General features: G+C 43.6%; 1 protein-coding gene across 6 annotated transcripts in view; it reads left to right on the forward strand.

The window, feature by feature from the left end:
• Positions 1-21,701, forward strand: part of akap13 (A-kinase anchoring protein 13) — a 406,551-nt gene that overhangs the window by 378,085 nt on the left and 6,765 nt on the right. For all 6 annotated transcript variants that reach the window (XM_072565220.1, XM_072565221.1, XM_072565224.1 and 3 more), the window contains 7 exons: positions 980-1,062; positions 3,620-3,808; positions 9,283-9,444; positions 10,886-10,956; positions 15,385-15,426; positions 17,144-17,194; positions 20,859-21,332. In XM_072565220.1, the coding sequence (XP_072421321.1) occupies positions 980-1,062; positions 3,620-3,808; positions 9,283-9,444; positions 10,886-10,956; positions 15,385-15,426; positions 17,144-17,194; positions 20,859-21,332 (1,072 nt within the window). The remainder of the gene's footprint in view (positions 1-979; positions 1,063-3,619; positions 3,809-9,282; positions 9,445-10,885; positions 10,957-15,384; positions 15,427-17,143; positions 17,195-20,858; positions 21,333-21,701) is intronic.

Genomic DNA, 21,701 nt, shown 5'->3' on the forward strand with positions numbered 1-21,701 from the left:
AACAATGTTATGACTCAAAATTTCTTATTCATATCTTATGATCTGCAGTTGGCCCTGATCACCAATTCCTGACCTGTCTTTGGCCTAAGGAAGAACAATCCTTTAACAATCGTTATGAACCAATCGTCACCAAACTTGAGCATGTTAATAAAGCAAGGGTCAGATACTTGCATTGTGCATTGTTGGCTTCAAAGGATGGATTTTACCAAATATAATTTTGGCCACCTGACTGTCCTTTAGGAATTCAGGAACATGGTGCTCTAAGTTATTTGTTGGTGATGGGTTGTGAGCTCAAACCTGGTTTCCTAGGAGTGTGCAGTCAGTCACAAGCCCCTGTCAACGAGTCATTTGGCATGAGAGTCCTCATTACTGAGCAGTGTTTTGCCCCATCATCCCAGATTTCTCAAATCAATTGGTAGGAATTTATCTCTTACCAGTCAGAAATATGCATGGGAAAAACCAGCATCTGCAAGTTCCCCTCCAAACCACTCGCCATCCTAAATTGGAAATACACTGTCGTTCCTGCACTGTCACTGAGTCAAAATCCTGGCATTCCCTCCCTAATGGCATTGTGGGTCTACCTACAGCACATGGACTGCAGGGGTTCAAGAAAGCAGGTCACTGCCACCTTCTCAAGGGGCAACAAGGGACAGGCAATAAATGCTGGCCCGGACAGTGACACGCGTATCCCTTCAGAAAATCAAAAAGGAATACATAATGGTTTCCAAAGTTTTAAAGATTCTGAAGAGTGAAGGTGGGTCTTATCCCCCAGGGGAGCTTGTGAAAGGCTGGAGCCACCCTCCAGTTCTACCCTGTTCAGTCAGACAGTGTAATGTGGCTGTTCATTCCAGCCAGAAAAACCCATCATGCATCATGCATGGCCTCCCCATTTTCGCCTAGGATATTAAAATCCTTTCTCTATCCTCCCTGAATGAAGTTGAACACTGCCTTGAACCCTGTGCTCTGATTGGTCTGACAGGGGTCAGGATGAAGATGAAGGAATTCCCAGTGAGTCTGAGGAAGACCGGCGGCAGCTAGAGAGCAGAGCCAAAGAACTGAAAGGTACATCTGCTTTATTTATGGAACATGTGCAATCACCAAGAACCACAACTGAATGTTTCCGACCTAGTTACTGAGTAAGGCTGGGGCTCAGGGCTTGGGTTTTTATGTGTGAAGTCTCAATGTAAAGCTGAAAAATGTTTTGCACTTCATATGAGTCACAGCGGGGGTGGAGGGGACTGTGAGCTTTTATTAAGATTATTGAAGTTTGTTCTGTTAGTAGTTGTTAGATGGTTATTCAGAATTAGATAGTCAGTGATCATTAAGTAGGTAAAAACCAAAAGAACTCTGGATGCTGTAAATCAGAAACAAAACAGACGTTGCTGGAAAAGCTCAGCAGATCTGGCAGCATCTGTGAAGAAAAACCAGAGTTAATGTTTCGGGTCCAGTGACCCTTTAACCTATAAACTGAAACTTTTCTAGCTGCCATCAGTTCTGAGCAAGGGTCACCGGACCCAAAACATTAACTCTGGATTTTCTTCGCAGATGCTGCCAGGTCTGCTGAGCTTTTCCAGCAACTTCTGTTTTTGTTCATCATTAAGTAAGTGGTGTTTTCACTTCCTGGAGAGAGGAAGATTCAATTTTTCACAGAGTAGCTGCACTGTATTCACCCTGCTCTGTTATTACCCAGTACTACTACCAAGTGCCAATCTCCTGCCTTTTACCCCTATCCCTGCACATCACATCTATCCAAATAATCATCAAACACCATCTTGAATGCCTCAGTTGAACCTGCCTCCTCCACATTTCTTGCCATTCCCCACCCCCACCCCGACATTTTCTGTGCAGCTGCTAACTCCCTAAAGTGGGATTTGGGGCAATAATCCGATCTCTCCGATGATTCATTCCCATGTGAATGTTGACAATCGATTCCAACAGGTCACCCAGAGAGCACAACCTCTGATTAAAGGGTTGCCCATTAAAGACTGGGATGAGGAAGAATTTCTTCTCTGAGGGTAATCAGTCTATGAAATTCTTTACCACAGAGAGCCATTGATGTTAGGTCATAATGCACATTCAAGCTGAGACAGACAGAGAGATTTTTAATCAGTAAGGGAATTGAGGGTAATGGGAAAGGGCAGCAAAGTAGAGTTGAGGATTATCAATCAGCTATGTTCACATCTAGTGGCAGATCAGACTTGATGGGCTGAATGGCCTACTTCTGCTCTAATAATTTGGAAGGAGAGCTTCATCAATCACTTGGAGTCATAGAGTCATCCATGTATTTATGCAGCACGTTTTAATAATTAAAATATTCCGGGAAAGGCATACCACCTTTCGGAATTGGGCACGAGCAGTCAGTGACATCTGTTTATATGATGTATTCTGTTGCTGGAAGGCTAGATTATCCATGACAACTTTCTTCTCAGTAAGTGGATGGAGTATGTGGTTCATACCTTGAGCCTCCAACAGGTTTAGTGACCAGGAGGAGAAACTGGACAGATTTTTCCTTGTCCCAAGGGCCTCAGTGACGATGGCACATCCACCATTAATTGGAACTGAACCGTTACAAGAGTTGGCCATAACGCTTGCAAGAACTTTGTATTTCTGCAAGCTTTCATCAATTTAAAATGAGAAAATGTAAATGATTGCTGAGGAAATCTGCTTATTACATTAGCATTTTTAATTAACAGGATCAAGGATTATTTGTGAAGAACCTCTTGTTTATATTGCTACTTGCTATTACGTACAATGAACCAGATCTTCTTCCACAAACCATAGGGGAATTCACTTTTAATCAGGAACCATTTACTGACTGAGGACCATAGGCTTCGATTTCAAAAATGTCACTTCCATGTTTGTTTTGTCACCTGACATGCTTTTTGTGGGAACTTTGTTTTGGGTTTTCCCCTTCCCTCCCTTCTGTTGACCTCTGACCCCCCCCCCTATTAGATGCCAAGAGAAGGTGAAGGGGAGGAGGGGAAGGTGAGGGACAACAGGAATCAGCAGCCAAGGAGCCATTCTGAACTTGGACATGGTCAATTTGATCAGTTGAGCTGGATTCCTGTGTCTGATGGAATCGGAGAGGAATTGTCCAGAGTTATTTTCTTCCTGGTTTGGGGATTTTAACTTGCCCCTTCCAGAAGATGATGTGGCTGTAGGTGGGGAAGAATCTGGGGGAGTAGAGCACAGTTGAAATGGCTGTGTTCAAGTCACTGAGCATAGACCAGCCGATCACGTCCACCACCTTCATCCATTCTGTTTACTTAACATTTGTTGTTGCTTCAGAACCAAGACCAATGCCATCCTCACTTCGCAATAACAGGGTAGAGATCAGGGTCGTTTGTTAGTCTTGCTTAGGTCCAGGGCATTGACATTAATTCTGGTTCTCCAAATGCCAACCCACTAGAATCCACTCATTCCATACCAAGTTAATATTGAACTAGGGCTTTTCACCCTGTTGCTTAGTCCTGCACTGGACAATAGACTTTGATGTTGCCTCCTCTCTTTTCTAGTTTTCTTTCTTCTGCATGGTTGGTTTTGTTTCGTCCTCCCATTTTACCTACACACCCACTGTTTGACAGTTTAAAATTTGTTCATTTCATTCTTTGAACCACAGAGAAGCTGCAGGAAAGAGATCAACAAATCCTTTCGCTCTTGGAAGAGAAACTGAGACTGTACAAGGAAATGGTGGAGGCTACTGGGCACGAAGAAGCTTCGCAGAATCTGATAACCAGGTCCTTGTTCAGAGCAAATACAGAAGATGCCCCAAAGGGAGAGTCGCTACTCAAGGATGCAATGAAAGAAGGTCAGTTCAAGCAGAAGAAGCCACTGAGGTCAACATGTAATCAGTCATCTGTTTGTGGCTATAAAAATGTCATTTTGTTCAGTAAACAACATTTAACAGACTGATATCCATGTGTTGAATTTGTCAGCAAAAGATTTTCAGAGATTTACAAGGGTTTCATTGTAAAACTATAGATTTGCATAAACCCCAGTTTCTGCCTTTCTGTCCTGGGCTCTCTCAAGAAGCCATCTCCTCACTGGGGAAAAACTCTGCTCTTTTTTTCTGTTTTTTTAAATAGACTCACCACATTAATAAAATATTCAAAAGAACTACTTTTGTTTCCCCTCTTAGTTTACCAGTGAGAATGTGATAACAACCAGGCATTGGGGTTGCTGTTAATTATCATGTTCAGGCATGCTGTGGTACACCTCTGGGGCCCCAGGCCTTCTGGCCGAAGGTTGGGACACTACCACTGTGCCGCAAAGTCTGTAAGAACTGAGTTCTTTAATGCAGAGTCCAGTGACGTTCCCCACTCCCCACCTACTTCAATCAACCCTGGTTTACTTGCATTTCTAACATAGACAAAACAACGGTAAAATTCTGGAAGAGAATACCAGTGGCAATGTTCAGGCAGAACACCAAGGGAAGATTTTATGAAGAACTTGTGTTAAATTCATATTTGGAAAGAGGACTTTTAATTTAGAATGACAGTAAGGAAGCTGATGAGTGGATTGCAATGGCAGGCTTGTGGATTGCAATGGTCTTCTGTTTACAATACTACCATGTAGTTAATCACTACTGGCCAATCTCTAACCAGAGCTGGCAGTCTGTATGGTAGAAGTGGCAAAGCACCAGATGCGGTTAAAGGGCTCTCAATAAATCATGATCAATCATGTCCTGGAGGTTGGCAACTTGCAGTCCCATGAGAAAAATCTTATTTCCCTATGACTTCTTGTACATCTAGCTCATGCCAAGCTGCTCTGTTTATTAACTAACTTTGAAGTGGTCTTAAACATGACTCGTCGACACCAAATGGGTGGAACCTCTCATCCAAGCGAGAACACGCAACTCAAAATTTCCTTTAACATTGAGATTTTATATAAAACATTTTCTATGTACAAGATGTAAGTTTTGATACTATAAGCAGCATTTAATCATGCCTTGTCACCCTGTGGGAGTTGATTGGCCACTTTCTTGAACCAGGGCAGACCATCTGTGGTGCTATTAGGTAGGACATTCAAAGATTCTGATCAAGGATCCTTGGCCAAGGACAAGTCCATGAGTGGACAGCATGAGCAATGTTGAAATGGTGCTTGTGAGACTTTAACGATGCACAGTTGCCCTGTATCCCATTGCCTGATAATGCCAGGGAATCGTTTCATTCACATTATAAACTGATGACAAATAACAGGTACTGTAGAATGGTGGAGCAAGCTCATGGGGCTGATCAGCCTACTCTTGTTCCTGTTACTTATCATTTCCATTTACCTGTACCATTTCACCAATGGCTCAGATGGTAAGTACACGACCTAGTTTGGAACTATGCCACACAGCTTACCCCAGCCCAAGGTTCAGTCTTTGGTCTGGAGGCTAATAGGTGGTATTAGCTGGGGTAAAGGCTGAGGCAGTCCCAGGTTTGAGAGCAGGGATAGTCGTGCCAGCCTGTATATTTAAGCCCTGTCAGCTAATCCTTGGTGAAAAGTCCAAGTGTCCACAGTTCAATAATCCAAAGGACAAATGCAGGATTGTACCAGGAACAATACCTATGGGGTAATAGCATAGCACGAGTGGCTGAGGCTTCATTGCCGTTGAGTTGAAATCTCAGATATCCCAATTGGTCAACGCCTTCAACACGCTGTTAGCAATGGTTCAAGAAGGCTGCTTGCCACGACTTGAAGGAAACTTGCAAAGGCACTATCCATTGTCCTTGCCAGCAAAGCCTATATCCCAAGAGTGAATTAAACAAAAGCCTGCCTCTTCATAAGGGGACAGAAGTAGAAAACTGACTTGCCTATACACTCCTCAGATATGCAGCAGCCTGTCCACAGAGATAAAGTGATCAGCATCTCTCCGCCTCTGTCTAGTAGACTTTCTGATACTGTTATCTGACCAGCAAATGTGGTCACTGTGTACACATAAACTGCTGACTATATCCTGGAAATACCAGGCAGGAGGTTTGCTTCAGTTGAAATCAATCAAATCACAAAGTCTAATCTGAAGGCCTGGAAATGAGCTCAGCCGATGCAGACAGACAAGAACATTTCACGTCCAAACATTCATTCGATCTTGATGTCTGTTTTCTCTGGTTCATTGTTAATTGTTTGCGCTCATCAGAGGAAAAATATGTTTAGCTTTCAGTGAGGGGACTGGGTCTGTCCAGTTCACGCAAGAATTTGGATTGATCACTCACCCTCTTGGTTCATCCATTCAGAAAACACATAATTTCCTCTTTTTTTAACCTACAATTGTTTTTTTTTTAAATTAATCTCGAGTTTTATCTTCAGCCCCCACCTTAACACCCAAAAAATCTGTCCTTTGTTTTTTCATGGGATGTGGGTGCCACTGACTGGGCCAGATTTGTTGCCCATTCCAAATTGTGACTTTCCCAGCCATTTCAGAGGGTAGTAACATGTCAAGCACTAGGGTGCAGAAAGAGACCATTCAGCCCATTGAGTCTGCGGTGTCTCTCCAAAGAGCAACCCACCAAGCCCCAGCTCCCCCCTCCACCCTATCCCCGTACCCCTGCATTTACCACGTCTAACCACCTTGCCTACATATCCCTGGATACAATGGGCCATTTGACATGACCAATCCACCCTAACCTGCACATCTGTGAATTGTGGGAGGAAACCAGAGCACCCAGAGGAAACCCACATAGACACGGGGAGAGTGTGCAAACTCCACACAGACAGTTACCCGAGGCTGGAATCGATCCAGGGTCCCTGGCGCTGTGAGGCAACAGTGCTAACCACTGAGCCATCATGCCGCCCATGGCTGTGTTATGAAGCCACACCAAACCTTTCAACCTGAAAGGGTGTTACCAACAATCAACGGTAGTTCCATGGCACCATTACTGAGACCGGTCTTTAATGGTTCGATTGAAATTTATATCCCATCAGCTGCAATGGTGCCATTTTCCCCTGGACAATACCCCAGGTTACTAGCCCAGCTACATTGGGATTATTCTCCTAGTCCACAAAACTGCTGTATCAGAGAGTCCATTCATGAAAAGAACATTCTAGCATTCATTCTACATTTGCCCTTTTTGGGTTGATCCTCCTTTTCCTTGTCCTGTGTTTTAACCTGATGTCCTACACTTACCTCTTTCACACTTTGTATGCCTTCAGACAATCATGTCTTCCACCTCCTTTCAGGTTCAAGTTCTGTTCCCTCGTAACTTAAATCTTTGACACGTGAACTTTGATCTCACACAGGTTAGGGGTCAAGTTGATTAACTTCTGTGATGCCCCATCAAGTAATCGCAGGCCAAGTCCAAATCGGCTTAGATGGAAAACAAGGCACCCTGAACAAAATTTGCCTTGACCTCAGATGAGTGACCTACAGCAGCAGCGTAATATTTCCAATTGCTGCCCTGTAGCCTCTGTCAACAGCATTGCAAATTGAATGGCAACCAAAAGGATCTGTTAGGTGCTGTATTGGTACAGCTGAACTCTGTCTACAGAGAGACTCCTGCAGATCAAGGAATCTTTCTCCAATCTGTCAGGGTCAAATTTGAACCCAGGTTACAAGATGAAAGGTTAATATCCAGTCCATGACATAAAGATGAGCACTACAATCAGGTGGCAATGTTACCATTTGAAAGGATGCTTTATTTTGGAAGAACAAGGGAATTCAAGGGAGCTTTGTGTGTTCTTTTGCCATTTATACATGGGGTGCTAAAGCCATCCCATCATCCATTTCTTCCAGTGAACTCTCCACACTGCACTGTTCAATGAAGCAGTGAATTATGCTCAGACTGTTGTAGCAGACAATCCAGGGTAACCTCACCTCAGTCTGTGGAAATACTATAGACCTGTAAGGGGGGGGTGAGAGGTCTGAAGATAGACTGAGAAAATGGGATTTACACTTCAGTGTTTGGAAGGATGGCATGTGATTTGATTGAAACATGAAAATTTGAAAAGGGCTTGATAAGATGTGTGTGTTTTCTGTTTCTGGAGAATGAGGAACATGAAGGCACTGTCTCAGTGTTGAACATTTCAGAGTAAGATGAGAAGTTTCTTCACTCAGTTGTGAAAATTTGGAATTCCCTGCCCCAGAGAGTTGTGAACGCTTTATCATTGATGTGACTAAGGATGATGTAGGCAAATATTTTGGAACCAGAGGGATACAGGGAAGGATTGGACAGTGGAGTTAAAGCCAATGAACATCCATGAGTGTTTTAAGTAGTGAAGAATGCCCAGTGGCCCATGTAGTCTATGCTAATTAATTCATGTTCTTTACTCTCTCCAACTATCCCTCACCAATTGGCACTAAGGCTTGGAATTTAAGTGAGTGGCTGTTGATTTTTGGCTTACTCCTCACACCTCATCACTTTAATGCTTTGTTCCAATGGGTGGACTATTGGGAGATGTTTAACAGATTGAAACAGATTACAATATATTTGGTTATCATCAGCTTTTATGCAAAGCTCAGTCACATACTTGTTAGATGGCCCGTAGACTTTACCGAGTAGCAAGAGTCAGCAATGGTTTTCCAGTGGATCCAGTCAAATGGTATCATTTCCCAGAGTTGGGATTAGAGGATGTAACCTTTCTAACTCTGGGAGTTGGAATGAACTCCTGGGACATCGTGAGACCGACACTGGTGCAGGAGGCATTGTGCTGGTGCTCCTCACCTGTGGTTCAGTGGGTAACACTCCCATCTGATGAGTCACAAGGTTCAGGGTTCAAATCTTACTCAGAGCCTTGAGCCCAAAATCAAGGGCAACACTTCACTGAAAGTGAAAGGGGTGCTATATTGGCAGAGGTGATTTGGATGAGGCATTAAACTTAGGCTCCATCTGCCCACTCAAGTCAGTGCGAAAGATCCCCTGGCAATATTTCGAAGAGTAGCAGTTGAGTTCTCCCAGTGCCCTAATCAATATTTATCCCTCAATCAGCATTGATGATCTAGTCATAATCACAACAGTTTCCAGGCGCTTGCTGTGTGCAGATTAATGGTCAGGTTTCCTGCAATACTGATCATGTTTCAGAAGTCTTTCATTGGCTGAAAAGTGCTTGGAGAGATCTGGCAGCTGTGAAAGTTGCTATATAAATGCAAGTCTTTTCCTCCCAAAGGTGGGAGGACTTTGAAGATCATAGTTGAGTGCGTACCTTATGCCCACGAAATGATTGCATGGCATTGAATCAGGTTAATTGTGGGTATTCTTAGTCTGTAACATGTACCTGATTGTTGGCACTAGCATGTTCTTTTGTTCTGTTTTTCTTGGTTTGCTCTAAATTACTTCAGTTATTGACTGACCTCTCTTTATCCAGTCGAGATCTTGCAGAATGTGCTGTCTCAGAGCTTTGGAGGTGCTATCGGGCAGCAGTCATCAGGCAGTGCAGACCAGGAGGGAATCACTGGACACGTATCCTTACCCAGAAGGGCCGAGACATTTGGAGGCTTCGACAGCCATCAGATGAGTGCCACGAAAAGTAAGTTAGTATTATATCAGCAGCTATTTTAAAAAGAGAGTTTTGTGTCTACCATCGAAGCAAGATTGAGTTAAACAGAAATCTTGCCCTTGGATCTTTACAATGCTCCAACTGAGCGCATCTCAATCAGATCAACATTGGAATTGCTATAGTGGGTCCATGTTTAAGGATGAGAGAAAGTAGCAGTTGTTAGTCATTATCAAATGCCATTTCTTAGGATATGTATTTATATAAATAATAAATAAGAACTGGATCAAACTTGATTCGGATCTCCTTAGAATTTCCTTCCAATTGAGGCACTCACATAATGAATAACCACTATAGCAGGAATGGAGTGAGGAGGAGTGTTTGCTTTTAGATAGCCTGGTGGTGGTTAGAACTGGAGCCTAACCTTTCCACATTTCAATAAGCTTTTATTCACAGAAATACACAGTACGAGGAATCCTCTCCAAACCCAACTACTGCATTTTCAGACTGCTCCTTTTCACAGGGCAGAGGTGAATTTCCCAGTGAGGGTCCATTGCCCGAATGCAATTAAACACTTCATTCCGATACCAGGTAAAAGGCTCTTGTGGCACAGTGGTGGTGTCCCAGTTCAAGTCCTACCTGTCACAGAAGTACATCATGTTCTGAACAGATTGGTTTAAAACCAAATTTACATGACATTTAATAAGAGTAGATGAGGAACCAGTTCCATGGCACAAGTCAACTCTTTCATTTTGGGAAATCATTGACAGCAAAAGCGCTGTTATTTGGTGCTGGGTTTCACATTCCAGGCATGAGATGAGCCTCCCCTGATGTTTGGTGTTGAGCTGTTCCTTTCCAGTTATTGCATCACTTTTTTTTTTTCCTGACTTTGTAACTTTTAAAGTACATGTTCTTGTTCTGTTAATATTTTCATTTTGGAATTCATTAGAACCAAATAAATTTGCCAACCAGAGGAAGGGTGGATACACGTTCCACCTGAATCCTTGTACTCATCCTCAGATTGTGTCCATTGGCTGACTCCACCTCCTACAGTAACTGCTTTTCTGCCTGTGGTGCACTCCTCTACATCACTGGCAGAAACATTCCCCACTTTGGAATTCTCTTCCCAAGTCCGTCCGTCCTTAGGACTCCACCAACTCCAAACTTTGTCTCTTTGACTCTGCCTTTCGTTGGTTGCATTAGGGGAAGCTGGATAAACAGATGAGGGAGAAAGAAACAGATGGTGATGCTTCTAGGGTGGGATGGAGCAAGGTGCAGTGGGTGTGCGATGGAGTGGACTAATCGACCCTAACATTCCATTTCTACGCTCTTAAGTTCTTTGCAATGTAATTCCTTTGATTTTTACTCAACATCCACATGTCCCACAAACCAGAGAAAGCAGACACCGGTTTTGTTATGTGAATTTCTTTGTGATCAGTTATTGAGCGCTAAACTGGAGCATCTTTACTTGCAGGCGGAGAAAAGGATGAAGTAGAAGATGGGCAGGACCTTCGCAGGACAGAATCAGACAGTGTTTTAAAAAAGGTAAATGACTCTCAGCAAAACATCATGCAAACAGAGCTCTCTATAACTTCAGCAATAGACGAGAGAGAGCTCCTGGTGTTCAGGCCCATGTTTCGTCCTCCGTTAACGTCAGTCAACAGTAGGGAGAGCAATACCAGAGATTTCATTAAATGTGAACTTGTACATTAATGGCCCTTCTCACCCATCTCTTTGAATTTCTAATTGATTTTTTAAAAATGAAAATCTAAACAAAAACTTCTTTTATTCAGCCTGGGTTGTTTCAGGTTATCCTCAAAATTAATCTTCAATTCCTGTAGACTTCAGGGCAATTCTGAAATGTTGGTCACTCATTGACAAATTTCTCTGGTTATGGGATTGTCATACTTTGTGGGTAGTGTGCCCTCTGGTGGCTAGGTTCTTTAGCTGAAACTTGCCACAAGATGGGTACACCACAGAGGTAGGGAGTTGGTTGACTGGGCAGCACATTTATGATGCAGAGCAATACCAGCAGCATGGGTTCAATTCTTACACTGGCTGAGATTACCATGAAGGATTCTCCTTTCCAACCTCTGAGGTGTGGTGATCTTCAAGTTAAATTCATGTCACTCGCTGACTTGCTTGCTCTCTGTCTCTCTCTCTCTCTCTCTCTCTCTCTCTCTCTCTCTCTCTCTCTCTGCCTAATCTGGTAAGACTATGGCACTTTTACACCACAAAGGAATGTCTGCACTCCTCGAAATCACTACAGTGCCAAAGAACCCCTCGCATGTACCAGCTGTCTGAGCATTTTAACTTCGTGTCACTTTCCAGGATTTCCCCAATATTTCGATTAAATAATTATCCAGTGGTATCGTGAATGCCTTAGGTGGAGCTGTTTCCATTTCACTTCCAGGCAGTGCAGTCCAGACCTTACCTACTTACAGAGTGAAAACTTGCTTCTTTTGAAAAAAACTTTTAAACGGTTCTTGATTCTTTCACAAGCAGGAACGGTTTCTCCATATCTAACCTGTCCAGACCGCTCATAATCTTGAAACCTTCTATCAAGTTTCCTCTCAGCCTTCTCCTTTCCAAGAAAAATAATCCTGACTTCTCCAGTCTATCTTTATATCTGAAATTTCTCATCCTTGGAGCCATTCTCCTAAACCCATTCTCTGCTCCACTAAGAGGAGGTGATGGCTTAGTAGTATTAATGCTAGAATATTAATCCAGAGACCCAGATAATGATCTGAGGACCCAGGTTCAAATCCCACTGTAGCAAGTGGTGGAATTTGAATTCAATAAAAATTCCAATCAAGAGTATAATGATGACCATGAATCCACTGTCAATTGTTGGAAAAACCATCTGGTTCACTAATGTACTTTTAGGGAAGGAAGCTGCCATTCTTACTTGGTCTGGCCTACATGTGACTCCAGACCCACAGCAATGTGGTTGACTCTTAACTGCCCTGTGCACAGTTAGGGTTGGGTAATAAATGTTGGTCCAGCCAGCAACACCCTCATCCTGTGAATGAATAAACCACTGCATTCACATCCTTCTGATAGTGTGACAAACTCAGTCCTTTCTATGTGTATTTATGTATTGTCAGTTGTACCTAGGTACAGTGCAAAGTAGATAATGTCACCGCATTCCAGCACCATCTTGGATTGCATAATAAATTACTGAGTACATTGTATAAATGGTAAAACACTGAATAAATTAATATTAAATTGATATTATTAAAACTGAAACAGCTTCAGAAGTTCATCTTTCCACCTCCTTAGACTTCACCTTCGCTGCTCCTCCAGTCACTGCCATGTACTACTGACCCTGGAGGCCTGGCAACATTCTTCTTTCCTGCCCCCATCAGTGGCGTCGCTGGTTATGAATTATATCAGCCTGGCTTCTATATTTTTAATAAAAACCAGGATGGGAGGATTGGCCCGTGAGGGGAGGTTATTCAGAATGAGCTCCCCTTTAGAGCAATCAGAGGTGATCTCATTGAAGCATTTGAAACGTTTACAGGTTATTTCTGAGTGGACACTGAGAGGTTCTTCCTCCAGCTGGAGAGTTTAAAACTCAAGCATAGTCTCAGGATTCAGGGTACTATTATCATCTTATTCTGTCTCCTTTGCTGCAAATAGTTGACATGTTAGTTTTTTAAAATCTTCCTTTCAGCATGTGTCAGAGAACAGTCTCCTTCCGAAAATTATAGTTTTAATACAGTCAAAAGCACAATGGATTTTGCCAACAGAGAGATCAGATCCAAAATTGAAAGAGAAATGATGGAGAAATTCAGCAGGTCTGGCAGCATGTGTGGAGAGGGGGAGAGAGAGAGAGAGAGAGACAGTTTGGAGCGAATATCAGAACAAATAGGGTGGCACGGTGGCTCAGTGGTTAGCACTGCTGCCTCATAGCAGCAGGGTCCCAGGTTCAATTCCAGCCTTGGACAACTGTCTGTGTGGAGTTTGCACATTCTCCCTGTGTCTGCGTGGGTTTCCTCCAGGTGATCCAGTTTCCTCCCACAGTCCAAAGATATGCAGGTCAGGTGAATTGGCCTTGCTAAATTGCCCCAATAGTGTTAGTTGCATTAGTCAGAGGGAGGTGGGTCTGGGTGGGTTACTCTTCGGAGGGTCGGTGCAGACTTGTTGGACTGAAGGGTCTGTTTCCACACTGTAGGGAATCTAATCTAATCTAAAAATCGTATCCGATTCAAACTGCTGACAGTGTTTTTCTCTCTCTGCAGATTCTTGCTAACCTGTTGACTCTCCCAGCACTTTCTGTTTTAATTTCAGATATTTGAGATATCAGAGCAGACTCTCTTGAGCCATCAACCCCATCAAAATATCATTACAAGTTACTTTTCTGTTAGGTCACTCACAGCAACAGAACAGAGTTAAAAACTGGTTTATAACTCACCAGAAGGTGTAAAATATCAGTGTTAGCAGTAAACTCTGTGTTCCCGTTAGTCTGTGTGTATCTTAAACTGCCAATATTAACACTTGCAGGTGTTCTGATTTCAGATTATTCCACCAATTAGACAACATCGAGTCAAAAAGCAGGAATTAAAACAGAATAGTGGTGTAAATTCTTAGCAGGCCTGATAGCATCTGTGCAGTACAAGAACTAGAGCCAACTTTCCAGATCTGGTGAACTGGAGAGTAGTGTGAGCAAAACAAGGTTTCAAACCCAGTACAGGGTGAAATAAAACAAACGGGAGGTGAAGGATAGACAAAAAGGGAAGGTCTATGGTTAACAGGAATACGGGAATGACTTAGTGACAACAGGACAATGGCCCATCTAAGATGATGCAGAATTTCCTCTCAGAGCGTAGGGAACTTGTGGATTCTTTCCCACAGAGGGCTGCTGAAGCTAGGTCACTAAGTATACTTAAGGCTGAGATGGACAGATTTTTAACCAATAAGTGAATCAAGGGTTATGGGATGTGTGCAGGAAGGTAGAGTAGAGCATTATCAGATCAGCCATCATCTTATTGGATGATGGAGCAGACTCGATGAGCTGAATGGCCTCCTTCTGTACCTACATTTCATGGTCTTGTGGTGTAAATCAGAAGGGAGAATAGTGGAGCAATTGAGGAAAACAAAAATGGGTCCAGACGATCACAAAGTGGCAAAGGCAGAAGCATAGAGTCTGGAAAGAATGAGATTAGTTATCAGTTTAAATTGTTGACACCAATTATGAATCTGGGAAGTTGTAATGTGTGCAGTCAGAAAAGACAAAGTGCTGTTCCTTGAATTTCCATTCAATTTCACTGGAATGGTGTAAAAGCAGAAGTTCAAATCTCAAGTGGCTAAAGAATTAAAGCAGCAAAAAGAGCTTTCCAATGCCCACAAAATTCCCAGGTACCAGCACCTTCGAAAACATATCCATTGCTCCAGTTCAATATCCCACCCTTTGGAAATTGCCTGATTTAAACTCTCATAGGGAAAGGAATCCTTCCAAAACATACTGGAAAGTTTGATCATCAGTGACTCCGTGACATTTGCTGAATAATTCAGTCAGCCTTTCTCTCTGTCTGTTCTCACTCCCTCCACCTGGCTGCATTTACATGAAAAAGTGCACCCTTCTATCCTGGAGCTCCCCAATCAGCCCAGCTCATAACCACACACTGTGAGAAGCACGTGCAAACTGTGTCATGAATCAGGAAACAAACTCTTGCCACGTCATCTCTGCTGTTAAGATCACCTCTTACCTTGCATCCCACTGATGTGCTGGCTACTGCTAAGACAGTGGTCGGTGGGCAGCAGAGGGAAAACTGATTGGCATTTACTTCAGACTGAAGCTCTAAAACTTCAGAACCCAAACATGAGAGAGGCTTAACTTCATTGTGTTGACAAATCAGGTCTCTGGCAATGATTTTGCATGTTGTAGCAGTATTCTGGTCATTTTTATTTTGAGATTTTGCCCCAGTAATAACCTGATTACAAGTCTTATCCATGTTTTGTTTTTAATAGGGACTGACGGCGAACCTGATCCTGCCAATCAGAAAGAATGAGGTACGGCCGATATTTTTAAATAAACCAAAAGGTGTATTTAGACAAAGAAATGAAATTGTTCAACTGGGAGTTACGTAATGTATAGGTGTCACAATATCCTCCACAGAAAGCCAAATGTGAATTCACTATTTCTGTAAACCAACGGTCAGTCATTTTTACATTGTGTTGATTTCACCTCCAGCCTCAGGGTAAAGTTGGGGTCCCAGGTCCCACAGTCACCAACTATCCTTCAATGATTCAACTAAATGAGCTAGTCCCTATCCACTTGGAAACTTTGTTTGTCATCTGATCCAGTGGTTCCCAACCTTTAAGTAACGTGACGCATTTCAATGAGATTGAAAATTCCCCGCCCACTTTTTTCAGCTGAATTAATTGCTCATAAATGTCATATTTGCTTGCATTTACTATGGTTACAGTCTCATTAGAGAGGTTTGCAACATAGTGTAGACAACAAACCAGAGGAAGGATCAGATGCATTAATGTTTCAGATCCATTGAACAAAATACTGCAACTCATGCACAGAGTTTTATGAATTGTAATTTTAATTGGATAGAACATCGTTTAAGATGGAAGAATGTTTGTGTTACATGAGTTTTCAGTACTTTTATTCAAAGTTTCACAGCACACTTAGTCACAGCATGCTGTTTGAAAATCACTGACCTAATGAAGCCCAGTCCTTGCCAACATCAATTAAACCAACAGGTATATTTAGAATTTAAAAACTGAAATTGTTCATCTGAGGGTTGTGTAATGTAATGGTGCTTCAGTGAACCGAAAGGAAAGCCAAGTATGAACTCTCCATTTCTGTAGAAAAGAAATCATCATTTTTACTTGTTGGTTTTGCTCCCAATCTCTGGGTAAAGTTAGATGACTGTGGATCTTTTTTGTTTCCTGTGGTGGTTTACAGTGTTTCCTTGTTGCTTTGTGTCAGTAGGATGTGGGGGATTTTTCACAGAGCCCAATCTTCAAGTCCCAGCTGGAGTCCATAGCCAACATGAATCCCAACTCCAGAGAGCGCAGGGGATTACATCGGAACTGTTACAGTGGCCTTCCAAGAGCTACAGCAGCTTCGATTATAGAACTAGTTTAAATAATCTGGAAGAAGTTAGTGAAAGGTCAATAAGAACACTTTTTACTTAAAAGCTGCCCTTGGGGAGTCTTGATAACTTATCAAATCTTTTCTCAAAATAATATAATTCATTTGGTTTAGGTGGGGAAACGATTCATTCAATCTGACCCCTTATCCCAACCAGTGTAGGTTGGGTGTTTAAAGGGGACAAGTGTCCAAGGTGTTTTTGTTCAACCACATTGCCAAGTATTTACAAACTAGGACTGTGCCTCCCAAAGCATGGGGTCACAACCTAAAGTGGGGAGCAGGTTCTGAGGCAGCAGTGGCAGTGTCCCACTCTCGGAGACAGGGCCCCTCCCAGCAGTCAATTCTCACTGAGGGGGTCACAGTCATTTTCAGTAATTCTCAAATTGGGTTCATAGTGGGAAAAGGTTTGGAGCTGTGGATTAGGTTCTGAGTTTGAAGCCAGATTCTCTCTCACTCTCACATATGCTCTCTTTCACACTCACGCACACACTGACTCTCTTGCATGCCCGTGCACACACGATTCTGCTTCACTCTGGGTTCAATGTTAGTGCCTGAGGGAAGAGCATTGTTTTTAAAAATGCCTGTTTCTGTTTCACTTCACATGATGTGTTTCTCTTTCAGTATGTGCTTCAGAAGGTGCTGAGCCTACAGCAGTTGTTGCTTGGATTACAGGTACGTATCTCATCATTATTCCCTTTAATTGTCATTTTTAAACTTCTGAGAACTAACTGGGAACCAGGGCAGAGGCCATACAACATTGTGATGTGCATTTGCCCCTTTGTTGTCTTCCATCTGTTTCTAGGCACAGAGAGAGCATGGAAACAGACCCTTCGGTTCAACTCATCCATACCAACCACACTTCCCAAACTAAACTAGTCCCACTTGCCTGCATTTGGCCCAAACCCCTCTGAACCTTTCCAATCCATGTACCTATTCAAGTGTCTTTTAAATGTTGTAACTGTACCCGCATCTATCACTTCCTCTGGTAAGCTCATTCCACATATGAACCACCCTTTTGCCCACACCTAGTTGGCCTTGAGAAGGTGACGGTGAGCTGCCTTTTTGAATCACTGCAGTCCATATGCTGTACGTAGACCCACAATGCTGTTAGGGAGGGAATTCCAGGATTTTGACCCAATGACAGTGAAGGAACGGCGATATATTTCTTTGGATGGTGAGTGACATGGAGAGGAACTTGCAGGTGGTGAAGTGGTCATGGATTTGGAAGATGCTGCCAAGGAGATCTTGTAGCTGGTACACACTGTTTTCAATGTACTCGTGGTGGAGGGTGTCATTGCTTAAGTTGGTGGATGGGCTGATTAAACGGGCTGCTTTGGGGGTTTTTTTTGTGGCTGGTCCAGTTAAGTTTGTGGTCAATGACAGCCCCCACAAGATGCTGATTGTGAAGGATTCAGTGACGGTAATGCAGTCAAATGCGTTATGGTAATGGTTAGATTCTCCCTTGTTGGTGATGGCTATTGCCTGGCATGTGTGTGCCACAAATGTTACTTGTTACTTCTTCGCCCAAGCCTGAATGTTGTCCATCTCTTGCTGAATGTGAGTGTAGACTGCTTCAGAAAGGGAGGAGGTCTGAATGGAACCACACATCAATTGTTCCTATTTCAGCTGGAGGGAAGGCCATTAACAAAGCAGCTAAGGATACTCTTTATCCAGTATCAACTGATGCACATTTCTGATGAGGTGCTCGAGCTCTTGCTAATTATCCCTCCCTGACCTGGGGATACTGAGACCAACACTATAGTTCCCTAGCTGCAGACTGTAGGCTCTTCAGAGACACAGAGCCATGCAGCTTGGATACAACCAGTCCACGCCAAACGTAATCCCAAACTAAACTAGTCCCACCTGCCTACTCCTGGCCCATATCCCTCCAAATCTTTCCTGTTCATGTATCTATCCAAATGTCTTTTAAATGTTTTAATTGTACCGACATCCACCACTTCCTCAGGAAGTTTATTCCACATGCAATGCACCCTCTGTATAAAAAATTTGCCAACTTAAGTCTTTTTTAAATCTCTCTCCTCCTCACTTTAAAAATGTATCCCCTAGTCTGGAAATCCCCCATCCTTGGGAAAAGGCAACTACCATTCACTCTATCTATATTACTCCTCATTATTGCCACCCAGGTAAATAGTGCGGTGAAGGCGGCATATGGCGTACTGGGCTTTATTGGTAGAGGAATTGAGTTCCGGAGTCCTGAGGTCATGTTGCAGTTGTATAAGACTCTGGTGCGGCCTTATCTGGAGTATTGTGTACAGTTTTGGTCGCCATACTATAGGAAGGATGTGGAGGCATTGGAACAGGTTTACCAGGATGTTGCCTGGCATGGTAGGAAGATCGTATGAGGAAAGGCTGAGGCACTTGGGGCTGTTCTCATTGGAGAAAAGAAGGTTTATGGGAGTTTTGATAGAGGTGTACAAGATGATTAGGGGTTTAGATAGGGTTGACAGTGAGAACCTTTTTCCACGTATGGAGTCAGCTGTTACTAGGGGACGCAGCTTTAAATTAAGGGGAGGTTGGTATAGGACAGATGTTAGGGGTAGATTCTTTACTCAGCGGGTTGTGAGTTCATGGAATGCCCTGCCAGTAGCAGTGGTGGACTCTCCCTCTTTATGGGCATTTAAGCGGGCATTGGATAAGCATATGGAGGTTATTGGGCTAGTGTAGGTTAGGTAGGCTTCAGTCGGCGCAACATCGAGCTGTATTTTTCTATGTTCTATGTTTTGTAAACTTCTATCAGGTCGCCTCTCAACCTCCTATGCTCCAGTGAAAGAAGGCCAAGCCTATCCAGCCTTTCTTTCTAACTCAAACCTTCCACGCCCAGCAGCATCCTGGTCAATCTGTTCTGAATCTTCTCCAGCTTAATAATATCCTACCCATAACTGGGTGAACGTAATTCCAGCACTGCATTAGGTGATGCATTTGCCCATTGAGCTGGTGAGGGAGATTGCTGTGTGCTTAATGAAATGAGTGAAGACGAGTTGGTCATTGAAGAGCATGTTTAGAGGAAGGGAACAGCAGCTGAAGGAAGATGAGGTCAGGTTTTGCTCAGTCCGGATCTCTCGTTTGTTCCAACAGTGCCCTCTACTGTCCAGTATTAAATTAGCAGTTTTTTTCATCAGTTGATCATCAATGTTTCCATCCAGTGCCCCTGCATGAGGCGTACTCACCACCCGAGCAAGTTCTGCTACTAAAACGCAATGTTTCTGACCCAAACAATGTGCATAGTTTGATTTCAATTGGACTTCTAGGGATAAGATCTAAAATGATTAAACCACTGACGTAGCAACTAAAGTGCACATGCTGTCGGCCATAGGATAAGGAAGGGACCGCAGAAACAGGCAGCTACAATGGCTGCACCATTTCGTTCCATTACAGTGTGGACACTCAGTGATGGCACCAGTAACACTGACTTCCTGTACCAGTAACACTGACTTCCTGTACCAGTAACACTGACTTCCTGTACAACTGTTTCAGCTGGAAATGCACCATTTCAGCATTGGGGTTGACTTTGATGTACCTAACATAAAGGCAAATCTACTTTTTATTTTAGAGAAATCTTGGGGGGTGGTGGGGGGCAAGCAGTCACAAATGCCCTTTAGGGAAGGAAATCTGCCATCCTTACAAGAGCCAGACCCATAACCGTGTCGTTGACTCTTGGCAATCCTATTCAATGGATCGTAGAATCATAGAATCCCTGCAGTGAAGGTAGGGCCCATTTGGCCCATCAAGTCAGGGCTGTCTCTCCAAAGAGCCTCCCACCGATAACTCTGCATTTCCCATGGCTAATTCACCTAGCCTGCACATCTTCAGACTGTGGGAGGAAATCACATAGACACGGGGAGAACGTGCAAATGCCACACAGTTGTCTGAGGGTGGAATTGAACCCAGGTTCCTGGTGTTGTGAGGCAGCAGTGCTAACCACTGAGCCACCATGCCTAGCAAGCTGCTCAGCCTTTTCAAACTAGGGATGGCAAATGTACGAGAACTTTTTAATGGCCCAATTTGAAAGGACTCCTGTGCAACACAGCTTAGGGCCAACTGGGGCAGCATTTGCTCCAAAATTCCCCAAATGTGCATGAATACTAATCATAGTCATAGAGATGTACAGCAAGGAAACAGACCCTTCGGCCCAACTCGTCCATGATATCCCATCCCAATCTGTTTCCACCTGCCAATATTGTTATGTATTTCCCTCCTCCCACTCTGAGGGTGTTTTTAATAACTGCTGTGTTCCAGCTCCACAGCACAAAACCCCTTCAGACAGTTTCTGATGTTTCCTGCATTTAATAATCACTCTTACTCTGGCTCCTGTCAGGCTGTTGTGGTGCAACAGGATTCATTCATCGAGGACCAGAAGCAAGCGACGAGTGAGAGGAGTGAGCGCTTGACGCGATCTTCTTTGCGGCCGAGCTCCCTGATCGAGCAGGAGAAGCAACGAAGTTTGGAGAAACACCGTCAGGAGCTGGCCAACCTGAAACGGCAGCAGGCACTGCACCTGGAGGAGAAGAAGAAATGGGAACGGGAGTGGGAGATGAAGGAGAAGGATCTGACTGAGCGGGAGGCCAAAGCGTCGCTGCAAGATGCTGAGACGGCAAGGTTACAGAAGGAAGTGGAGAAGCAGAGGGAGGAGCTTCAGTTGAGGAAGGAGGAGTATCAGCAGGATCTGGAGAGGCTGAGGACAGCGCAGAAGCAGCTCGACAAGGAGAAAGAGCAGCTAAAGAGGATGGAAGAGCTGATCACTCATCAAAGGCAGAGCCAGCTGACACACTCGGATTCCCTCAGTTCACAGGTACAAGCTTTAGCTCTACGCTCAATAACACTATCTGATAAAAACTTTGGGTAGATGTGTATGGGAGGGGTTGGAAGGGGGAAGAGTGAAAACACACAAGCGGGGCCACATAATATCCAGCCCACTGTCCCTGCTTCTTGTTAGTTAGCTGTATGGAGCTCAGTGGCTCTGGCTTCAAGTCCTAATGCAGAGCTTGTTGGCTATGGAAGGGGGACATTCATAATGTGGTCACCCTGTTAATCCTTCCAGCTGCTTCCCACGTCACCCACGAGGGAAAGGTGTGTATGAAGATACAAACCAAACAAACAGTTCTGTGTTTTAGGATTTCTGGTCATGCTAAAAGATTCCAAATCCACATTATTGGATACA

This window comes from Chiloscyllium punctatum, chromosome 48 (assembly GCF_047496795.1).
Source record: "Chiloscyllium punctatum isolate Juve2018m chromosome 48, sChiPun1.3, whole genome shotgun sequence".
Taxonomy (NCBI): domain Eukaryota; kingdom Metazoa; phylum Chordata; class Chondrichthyes; order Orectolobiformes; family Hemiscylliidae; genus Chiloscyllium; species Chiloscyllium punctatum.